The sequence below is a fragment of the Cornus florida genome, unplaced genomic scaffold (assembly GCF_030987335.1).
Source record: "Cornus florida cultivar Cherokee Brave unplaced genomic scaffold, ASM3098733v1 CherokeeBrave_3.0.0_Hap2_Chr05, whole genome shotgun sequence".
In the NCBI taxonomy this organism is placed as follows: Eukaryota; Viridiplantae; Streptophyta; class Magnoliopsida; order Cornales; family Cornaceae; genus Cornus; species Cornus florida.
Window position 1 is genome coordinate 28,586,232 of NW_026775575.1, and position 11,415 is coordinate 28,597,646.

At 35.0% G+C, this 11,415-nt stretch overlaps 1 protein-coding gene across 1 annotated transcript; it reads left to right on the forward strand.

Annotated features, from left to right (window-relative positions):
- Positions 1–545: 545 nt before the first annotated feature.
- LOC132306224 (wee1-like protein kinase) lies at positions 546–10,910 on the forward strand. The gene is made up of 10 exons (XM_059803547.1): positions 546–1,036; positions 1,393–1,453; positions 1,537–1,603; positions 2,946–3,212; positions 3,657–3,724; positions 3,845–3,954; positions 4,034–4,074; positions 4,179–4,327; positions 8,446–8,799; positions 10,785–10,910. Exons 1-10 carry the CDS (start codon positions 795–797, stop codon positions 10,881–10,883), a joined length of 1,458 nt encoding a protein of 485 aa, XP_059659530.1. The 5' UTR covers positions 546–794; the 3' UTR covers positions 10,884–10,910.
- The last annotated feature ends 505 nt before the right edge of the window (positions 10,911–11,415 follow it).

The window sequence follows — 11,415 nt, forward strand, 5'->3', positions numbered from 1 at the left end:
AAAAACAAAAAAACTCATGAAATATAGGCCGGATAACTAGCATGTATTATCTTTCCATTAGGTCGGGAGATTGAATCCCAAGGGCTACCCTCAGAAAATTTCCCCAAAATTGCCCGGTGCAAATTTGATGAGTGGCTGCATGTGTCCACGGTGTTTTAAGAAATTTGACACAACCATCTTTTTCACGAGAAAGACCATTTAAGAATCCGGTGATGTCAAGTCATCACTACAATCCGCGCGTTTTAAAATTTCTCCCTTTCCACACATGTAACAAAATTTCTCACTCTTTGTGCATCGTTGGGTTGGGTCATTCTTCTTGACCATCCCAATCCCTTAACTTGGTGGGCATAATGGGCTTCAGCCCAATACAGGCCCACTAGACCACAGTGGGCCACTACCTCGAAAGTCGAAAATATATTATTATACAAAAATGAGAAGCTTACATGGTACACCACACGAGTGGCTTTTTTGCAATCCAAAATGATCAGTTGGGGTCCCACATATATTTATCTGTAGGCGCTGACTTCTTTTTCTTCGAAGTTAACGGTCCAGATTCAATCCATCAGCGTCGAAACATTTTAAGCATTTTAAGTATACGGTCCAGATTCAATGCATCTAATAATTTGGCCAAAAAGAATAACCCGCCAAATTTTTGAACATTTTAGTTCCTCACACATTTAAAAAAAAAAAACATATAATATAAAGCACTGAGCAAAATATACAGAGGGGTCAGTGTTCTAGAGAGAGAGAGAGGAGTTAGAGAGAGAGAGAGGAGTTGTGTAGGGGCCTGGTTGATGAAGAGAAAAACCCTAGGGAGGAGCTGTAGGAGACAGAGGAAGAAAATGAAGGGGTCATTAGCAAGACACTTGACGGTTCAGCTAGGGCAAGTCTCTCTCATGCCCATCCAACAACGTAGCCTTCTCGAATCTGAAGCAGCCCCATCAGAATCGCTCGGTCCCTCCTCGTCGCCGCTCGATTTTGATGTCGATGCGAATGCAGATGATAAAGATTTCATTCTCAGTCAAGATTTCTTCTGGTAAATTCCAGTTATTCATTCATTCAAATTCCGATATCAAAAACATGTTCAAAATTTAGAATTTTTAGGGTTGTTATGTACATTTTGGCCGCAATTTTGTTTTCCCGATTTCTCAATTATATCTCTTCCTATATAATTCTCGAAAACCAAGACACAAATATACAAATATATGTATCTAAGTATAAGCAGATAAACCCAAAATTTTTATAGCTGGACGTGGTTATGTGTTCTCCTAATCGACCTAGTGTAGATTCTATTGCGGGTATGAGGCTTGTTGGGTGCCCATCAATTGTAAAGATTTGAAATTTCTGTTCTGATTTTGGGTTTTCTTTTTAATTATTTTTCTATGGGTGCAGTACTCCTGATTACATTACTCCTGATGGTCAACATATCTCAAACAGTTTGGATTTTAACAAGGTGATGTTTAGTGGACTTCACTTTATTTCTCTTATGTTTATGCTAAATTTCACAATTTTGATATATTAACCTTTCTTTTGCAGGAAAACATCCCTTGTCCCAAATCACCAGAGAAACTAATAACTGTCAGAAGCAAAAGGCAGAGACAGGGTAAGATTAATTGTTATCGATAGCTTGAGTCTTGAGATTTAGGAGCATTCCTAGCTGTATCAATTGTTAGAATCTGTTTTTGTTTATGGGTTGAATCAGTTTACTTGGATTTGTACATAGAGTTCTTATCTAGTGCACATGATCGTGGCATTTAACCTACCTTGATTTTGAAATGTTGATGCTATTTTGGAATGAACATGCTTGTAGTGAAGTTGTGGTGACATATTGAATTGCTTCATTAAAATGAAATAACCTTTAAAATGAAATAACATGGATGAGGTGTTTTGTGATCAAAAGAAACAAAATCCTTCTAACCTATTCATGTTTTGTTGAGTTCATTTCCCTTGTAAAATCCTTCTTTTCGGTAGTTTGTCCTCTGTACAGTTGTAACCATCCTGAATTTCTTCCCATCTCAATTTATGTTTTTTCTGATTTCCTCCTACAGTTTTGATGCTTTCAACTCTAAATGGATCACCCCCCTTGCTGGTGCATTTAATGGTTCCAAAAGGGGAAGTGGTTATGATTTTCCATTTTCTACTCTCTAAAGCTGAAGTAAGGCGCCTCCTTTTCCACCCATCGGCGTTGCTGCTTGTGACTTCAATGAAATTTATTCAGAAGAAGATCGCATTCTGTGTTGCCTCGAACCCAACTTGTCGGACTCAGTACTCATCTTCACCAGTTCTGAATCTTTTTCCTATGGAAGAAGAGGAAAACTCCTCTATAATGATGCATAGCATAAAACAGTTGAGCACTGCAAATCATCTAACACAACATTCCCTTTTATGTCCTTGATCAGTAATACTGCAAGCTTTTCATTAATGCATTCATTTCTTATTTTTCTTGTCTTGTGTCAGCAACACATTCAGCATGCTCACTTTTCATTAATTAAGGGGTGCTTATTATATGCATATGCTAATTATCAACTACCAAGCATTTCATAAAATTGCTTGGTTGAATAATTCAATAAAATGGCTTTACTATAATTTTTTTGCTTCATCTTAATAAATTATATGTATTTTCTGATCAAATAGCACTTAAAGGAACTTCCCCACTTCCCCAAACATACCTGGAATCACAACTCTTGTGCTTGAATAAGTGATTGGCATTTCCACTTGGTTTCCTTGTTGTATAATCAATTATTACTGTTAGACTTATGGATTATAATTGCTTTCTCTTGTCAATTTTTCTTGTCTACACGTTACTCCAATCATGATTAAACTTCTATTCATTTTTTTGGTTGCCATTTTGCATTGCACTTACTGTATTTTACTTTTCAAATACTCTCAAGTTTCTCTTATTTTTTGGTGTTGAATTCTAATTATTTTATTTTTTATTTTCCCAGACGGTATCTCAGTAAATTCTCTTGGTGCCAACTTGTCATGCCACGAACAAATAGTGGAACTTGCAAAGGATACTTTTGGAACAGATGAAATCAAGATAGAAAAAACTATAACATCTGAATCTCCTAGGAATCAGAGTTACGTTTCACAATCTGCAGTGGCTTTACGCTGTCGAGTTATGCCTCCACCTTGCCTAAGGAATCCTTACTTGAAGGATGCTTCAGAAATTGATATAGATCCTTTTGGCAATCGAAGATCAAAATGTTCAGGTATAAGATGGTTGGTTGTTTACTTAACCCACTGACACTACTTCTTGTTTGGTAAAACTTGATTCTTGAATAATATTAAGAAACCACATTTACTCTTCTGGTTGCAGAATATAATTTGGATATTTTTTACACAATACTTCTGCACTACTTTGAGTTGATGGAAAAATGGCTTCACATATTATCTTTGGTTGCCTCTTTTTGGTAAATTAGCTAGACCTGTTATCTCATGTTATGCAACTTCTAGGATGATATAGCTAGCCAAAATTGCAATCACAAGGCATACTGTTCAATCCAAAATAATCGACTTAATTATTTCCTTATTTTGTTTACCCTTGAAACAAATAGTCTAATTTGACTTCGTTGCCGAAGATGATATGGAGTATATTTAATGATTTTTATATACAGTATGGACTATTACTTGATCACATAATGTGCACTCTGCAGGATTTTTCCCTTCTCTTATTGGTGGAGATGGCCTTTCGCGCTACAGAACAGATTTTCATGAAATAGAGGTAGGTGTTCAGACTGGCAGATTCTTGGTTCTCTTAAGCAGCCATAATTTGCATTTTTGATCTATGTTTTTGGTTTTCTGTTTCTTGTTATGAATTATGATTGATCTATTCTGTTTCCAGCAAATTGGGAATGGAAACTTCAGCTGTGTTTTCAAAGTCTTGAAGAGAATTGATGGATGTATGTATGCAGTTAAACGTAGCACAAGGCAATTACATCAAGACACTGAAAGGTACCTTCTCCATGTTTCAAAATACCTGTACCTTCTTTCTGTATAGAAGTGTAACTTGCTCATGCAATAATTTTTGCAGGAGAAAAGCATTGATGGAGGTTCAAGCATTGGGTGCTTTAGGTTTGTATGCTTTTTTTGTTTATTAATTTTCTCATTTGTTCTCTGTATAAATGGCTTATACATTGTTCCTTAATCTAAAATTGACATTGTCCTTTTTTTTGCAGGATCCCATGATAACGTTGTTGGGTACTACTCTTCTTGGTTTGAAAATGAGCAACTATATATCCAGATGGAGCTTTGTGATCACAGCCTATCTATCAATAAATCGTCTAAACTATGCACAGAGGGAGAGGTGTTGAAAGCAATGCATCAGGTTATTATTTACCATGCGATCTAATTTCTTAAATGGTCTGAGTAATATAAGATGATAAATATATTTGAGCACAACTCATTTCCATGTGGATCCACTTTGTAAGATATATGTATATTTGTATATATATACACCAAGGTTGTTAGGATCTAGATTCTATGTAGGATTGATGGAGTGTCCATAGGATTTAGATCATAGGATCGGATCGAAGATCTTAAGATTCTATAAAACTATTATAAAAGTAACTTAATTAACTTTTTAAATAAAACTATTTTCATATAAATAGAGAAACACTAGGCAAACATCGATTAATATTAAAAGATACTAAGTAAGACACATGACAAACACTTGCACCAATTTCTTGATTTTCTCTTTGCAAGAACGTCAACATAACAGTCAGACAGAATTACAAAGAAACAATTAGGACAATGCCTTAACAAAGAGAAAAAAGGAACAAAGAAATAGAGAGATAGTTTCCTAATTATCTTCAGCAACTAAAGCAAAACCTAAATAAAGAGGAAAAAGGGTATAGAGTAAAGAGAGAAGAACAATATATTATCTTAGCAATTTTGTTGGAAAGACTATTTTTTGGTCAAGACGAACAAAACAGAGAGATAGAATGGAGTGGAAAAACAAAGTCTCTTTTTTGTTAATGGGCAAATAATAGGCAAGGAAACTGAGCTCTCTTTGTTTTTTAAAAGATGGAGAAAAATAAAAATCAAGAAGAGTAGTGCAAAATAGAGGAAATATTTGAAGATTTGAGTCATACCTTTGAAGTTTGGAGTTGCATCGTGTTTACAGTTGAAGTGGGGTTTCCACCCCCTTTTTTTTTTATTTAAAAAATGCAGTTAGGCTAAAGTGTTGGTCTTTATACTTAAAAATCTTAAATTTCTGTCAACAATGTGTTGTGGGCCCAAATAAATGCAGAAAAGAACAAAAAAACACCATTTAGTAAGGTGTAACATCCTACAAGATTGTACGATCCTAACTCCGATCCTATTGATCCTACTTCCGAGTGATTCTTTATGCAATCCAGATCAACTAAGCAAATTGGGATTGTAGCATCTTTTGGACAGGAAATTAACCACCATGGGTTTGAGGAACTTTCAGATTGTATATAGTTTGACCTCTTAAAAAATTAACAAATCAGATGGTCTAGAATCTATTGCTATCCTAATACTATGTATGCTTATTTTGGGATACATTGGTAAATGGGTTTCACAATCAGTTGTTAGCTTGTGTGCTATCTCCTGCCACCGTTGACGAGATTGTAGGTAGGGATGGCAACGGGGCAGGTTGTGGATGGGGGACCCCTTCTCTGTCCCTTGTGTTACTTGACTTTTGTAGCAGTGCTGGGTATGGGTATTCTCCATTTGTCGGATGTGTCAGAACTCCTAATAGGAGACATGGACACTGTTAGATATTCATATTTTTATTTTATTTTCTAGAGTAAAATATTTTTTTTGGTCTAACATGGTGTTAATAAATGCATGTCATTTGTTTTGAAGTAAAAATATAATAAAATTGAATAAATTGTCTTTTATGTGCATGTCTAACGAAAAATACCGGACACATATCATATACTCATGTGGAATATTATGTATCCGACATGGGTATTTTACCTACTTTTGAAGATTCCATGTAACATAGCTCGTTGACGAGCCCTTTTCTATGTGAGAGAAAACCAACTTTTTAATGCGAGAGGTCGCTTCGCAAGGTCAAAATATGATTGTGGTTTCGGAAGCTTAGAAGGTCAAATTTACATTTATAAAAACTATTACTACAACTAATGAGGTATAGTGAGTAGGGATCGTCCGCAGGGATTATACGTGTTAGAATTTAACTTCGACTCTAGCGTATCAAAAGATTGCAAAGGAGGGTTGGTTGTTTGATTACTCTAGAAAACAATTAAATTAAAATGCAATTAAAGTAGTGAGAGATAGGGATTTAAGAGATATGAAGAGAGGTTTTAGGGTGTTGGAATCACCACTAAGCTCATGTAATTAACCATTTGCTTTCCATTAATGGGGAATACATTGTTGCAATCGAGATGTGGCCACAAACATAAACACAATTTGCATGTAAAAGTGTGAACTATCTAATGCAAGAGTGAATTGTCTACCTAACCAATAAGTAAACTAAGTGTAGAATAACCCACCAAAACAAAGGTATAATCCATCAATTAGTTAACAAATGGGTCTAATGAGAGCACATATCAATCTAGAGAATCATGGAATTTGCAATAATAAGTGTGGAGTATCAAACCAAGCAAAGATTGTCTACTTACCTACAAGCATGAATTAAATTGTAGAACAACCCATCAAGTGTAAGTATAATCCATCAAATTAATTGACAAACTCATTCAATGAAAACCATGCTTAGCCATCACTAAATTCTTAATTAATCACACATAGACATGCAACCAACATAGAGAATCTAGTGTAGAGATCAATTCCTAAATAATCACACATAAGACAATATGTAATTAAAATAGAGAATCACTAGGAAGAATTAAATCAACAATTACAAAGCTAAGCACTAATCACAACAATATATATATAAATCCCCAAAAATAGAAATACAAGGGTTTAGATTACACAATATTTAGGGCTTATCCAAGTCCTAAGTGTAGATCTAGTCAATCATGGAGGAGGTGGATGTGGTCATGAAACCCTCAGGGGCAAGCTCTAAACATGGCTCCATCTTCTTCTTCCTCTCCTTCTTCTTCTTCTTTGAAGCTCTAGAGATAAAGAGTATGTGGATCTAAAGATGTGTTCTTGAGATGTGCCTCCACTTCCTTTTTTTCTTCTAACCCTAATCTCTAACTTTCTAGAGAGAGAAACTACAACAATATAGAAATTACAATGTAAAAATATGAATCTTTCTACAAAAAATGGTTCAATCCCTCTTATATACAAGGCTTTTAGAGCCCAAAAATGTGAGAACTCGGTCCTAGGATCTTCCCTTTCAAGCACAGCTCGAGTTGGTTTGAAATGAGCTTTAGATTTGTTTTTTTATAACTTCAGCGAATAGTTCGATCAATCCAACCAACAGCGTGATCGATCAAAAGTATGGTGTGATCGATCAGAGGTATGGTGTGATCGATCGGGGTTCGATCGATCCAACTTTTCTTTGATCGATCCAACTTGGCAGTTTTCAGCACCAGCCTCTTTTTTGCTCCAGATTCTCACCAAGACTTAGTTTGACTCCAAAAAGGCCTTAATAGACTGAAATTAGCCCGTTTTAACTCTATTGATCTGAAATAGAAAAAAACACAAATAAGTACTAAAACGGGAAAATTAAGATAGATGAATGGATTAAAATACCCTCGCTTAGGTGCTAAAATGCGTCACATTTGAGCACTCATCACTCGTCCCTGTTTAACAGAGTATAACTTGCCTCCGTTTAAATTCCTCACGCTTCACCCACTCGTGCCACCCATTTAACAAATTTTTTTAACGAAACAATAAAAGGGATTAATTTATGAAATAGCGAAGAGATAAGATATTAGGGCTTTGGTGTTTTAGTTTCTGAAAAGAAATGTTAGTAACTTTAGTATTTTTAGGAATATTAAGTAATTATGCAATATAAACGGGGTCGGGTGTGGCATAGGTACCTATCCCCCTTCTTGTCCTGCACCCGTGGGGTTTTTTTCTCCTTCACCCATTTCCCAATTAAACCATCCCAAACCCATTTGAATGGGGGTGGGCGAGGTAAAATGCCAACCATAGGTGCAGGGTTCAATTCCTGGTTGGGATGGTGTACACATCTTACATGTAAACAAACAAGTGGGATCCAATCAATAAGCAAAATGTATCATTTTTGTAAAGAATCCTAGGAATTACGTAATGTCGTAATGTAATTTTTTCCTTTTCTTTTGGTGGGTGACCTTAGAGTTGTCATGGACTCCATTCTTTAAGAAGAAAGAATTGGTGCCTCAAAGGCTACTATGAACAGATAATTGAATATACATATATAGTTCTATCAAATGCCGAAGGTCCTCTTGTCAAAATTTGCCTGCCACTCTATCATTGACATCTTTTTGGTTTTTACCGGATAGAAATTCTTGTTCCTGATATTAAATGTTTATTCTGTTTATTAATATTTTGTGGTCTGTGCAGATAGCCAAGGCATTGCAGTTTATACATGAACAAGGCGTAGCTCACCTAGATGTGAAACCTGATAATATTTATGTCAAAAATGGTATTTATAAGCTTGGTGATTTTGGTTGTGCTACTCTCCTTGATAGGAGCCTGCCAATCGAAGAGGGTGATGCACGTTATATGCCCCAAGAAATCTTGAATGACAAGTATGATCATCTTGACAAGGTTGACATCTTCTCCTTGGGAGTTGCTATCTATGAGCTTACTAGAGGATCAGCACTGCCAGAATCTGGGCCTCTTTTTCTGAATCTTAGGGAAGGAAAACTACCACTCCTTCCTGGCCACTCTGTTCAATTTCAAAGCTTACTGAAGGTACAAAAAAGTTAAATCATCCTTCAACATTTCCCAAGTTTTTTGTTTTTGTTTTTGTTTTTGTTATTTTATTTTATAAACTAGACTTAAATTATTGCCTTCTAATTTAGCTGTTTTGGAGGTGACATTATAATCATCATTAATATTATTTTTGCAAAAATTAATTCTCTTTAATCTTTCTGACTAGCTTAATCAGTGTGAATGGGACTTGTTAGTGGTTGTTTTAACAAAATTAAACAACCTTCTGAAATTAAACTAGATTAACTGACATTTAAACCATAAGAGAAAACTAAAATCCATTCAATTCGTCATCCAATGATGTATGAACAATTAAAGCAGTATAACAATGGATATAGAGATTTTTACGAGGAAAGGCAATCAGAAAAATCATGGGCTCTATCCTAGGCAAACCAAATTCACTGTGAGAAACAAAGTTTACAACCCCAAGTTAATGATTTCACAAATCCTAGAAACTCCTAGTAACCTCCTTGACACAAATCGGCCCACCAAACCCCCCTCGCTCCAGGCACAGGAATTGTTCAGCGACAAACTTTGGTCCTCATGAATATGCTTCTCAACCAGTGATTTAGCCTCAGCCACTAGTTTTCCTAGTAAATCTCTGATAATGGATTGATTGTTGTGCAATCCCCTAGTTGAAGCCTGCAGTGATATATGTTGACACATAAGATTACATTCACCAATACTAAGAATGATGAATGCAAAGCAAAACATGATTCAACTCTAGCAGTATGAGTTGTTTTCTAGGTCTAGGGCAAGTATATAGAGAGTAGGGTTTGCTGTGTTTTTAAATCAAAAAGGCAATTGCAATTCTGCAGAGCTAGATCGATCGACACAACACTAATGACCCTCAATGATACTCGATCGATCAAAATCTACTGTAGTTTTAAATTATAAAATTTTCAAAACAGGTTGTTTCGAAAAACACTTTAGATGCATATTTAAAAAAAATTATGGAATCAAATTAAATCAAATCATGTAAAATTAGAAGCCCGAATGAATATATGCATGACCCTAAATTTGGTGAATGCATCCAAGTGTTAAGATTACCATTTTATCTTTGTAGAAAAAAATTACAAATTTACCCTTGAGTGTTGCTTGAAATTTCTTCTTCAACCATGAGTAAGAGTTAATAACTAACACTAACTTTTGAGTTTTCTAAACTAAACTAGAAATTAAAACCAAAACCTACAGACTCCAGTTTTATTTTACGAAATTTGCCAACCTAAGTCCTATTGACCCAACACACTTCGTTGGTATGATTCTATGTTAGTTTCTAGATTATGTTCTAAGGTGAGGTGCATATCAACCAAAACATAAAGGAGAATGGTTTGTGGCCTTCTCTGCTTTTCTCTTCTTTCCTATGTCAAGTTGAAATTATTGCAAATATGAGAGTTGTTTTTGAATAATAGTGCTGCTGTAGTCCTTTTAAAGAGTCAGAAAATTGTATTGCAACTGTGGTTGGTAGCTGCAGGAATTGTTGAAAGAGGAACGTATCCTGTCTTGTGCTTCAAATTGTCCCCAAGTCATTGTAAATCTTTTGTTGGCCATTGGAAATGTAAAACTAGGACATACATAATTACATACAAGATCACAAAATGAAACAAAACAAAACAACATAAAATTATTTTACCATTATTTTCAGATGTTCTATTTCATTTTTAAAGCAGCTTCTGCACAGAGTGGGTACTGCACGCTTTTAAAAGGTGTTATGATGGGCCATCTGAACCCTATTTCTTCGTATCTTTTCAATCTTGAAAAAATTCTTTCTACAGACGTTGAGAAGGCATTCTTCCCTAGGTTGCTTCTACATAATTTATGTAACCCAAATCAACTTGTTACTTCTATAATTGACCTAACATTTCATTGTTATATATATATATATATCATTTAAATATAAAAGTTCATAGTAATCAGTTTATGATGTACCTGCAACAGAAATGCTGATAATTTGACACTTCATTCAGGTCATGATGGACCCAGATCCGGTTCGGCGACCTTCTGCTAAAGAACTTGTAGAGAATCCAATTTTTGATAGGGTCCAAAGAACTTCAAAAGGTAGGTAATGCCTTTTAATTTTCCTGGGTTGAGGTTTTGGGAGGGACTGCTTAAGTAATATGTAGCTACTTTTGATAGCTGACTCCGCACAAAGGGAAAAGACTGATTATTAGACAGTTGTGTGATTCATTCTCCAATATTAGCACCAAATTTTCCAAGTCAAGTGGTGCTGTTTTTGTAAAAAAGAAGATAAAAAAATTGGGGAAATGTTGTATTTTTGTGAAATAGGCTATGCAGTAGTGCTAATAGAGAATTCCCTATTAAGTTAGTGATGACTGTTTTAAATTGATTCTGCATTGATTATTGTGTGGGTAAGCTTGCTAAGTTCGATAGGAAAGAAAAAATTTGGATGGAAGGAAGAAAAGAAGAGATGGATGAGATATCCCTAAAAAAGAGATTGTGTTTTTTTTTCTTTTTGTTTGATTGGATGGAAGAAAAGAGAATAAGTTTACAATTTATTATGTGTTTTTTTTTTGTGGAAAGTAGAAAGATAAAGTTTTAAATTTTAAAGATAAAAATTTGTAAAGAAGGAATGATGAC

Bases quoted from the DNA above. Each gene is read 5' to 3' on its own strand.
- LOC132306224 (XM_059803547.1), top strand. From the start codon at position 795: ATGAAGAGAAAAACCCTAGGGAGGAGCTGTAGGAGACAGAGGAAGAAA. The intron at 1,037-1,392 runs GTAAATTCCAGT...CTATGGGTGCAG, and splicing joins CTCAGTCAAGATTTCTTCTG to TACTCCTGATTACATTACTC. The intron at 3,955-4,033 runs GTACCTTCTCCA...TAATTTTTGCAG, and splicing joins TTACATCAAGACACTGAAAG to GAGAAAAGCATTGATGGAGG.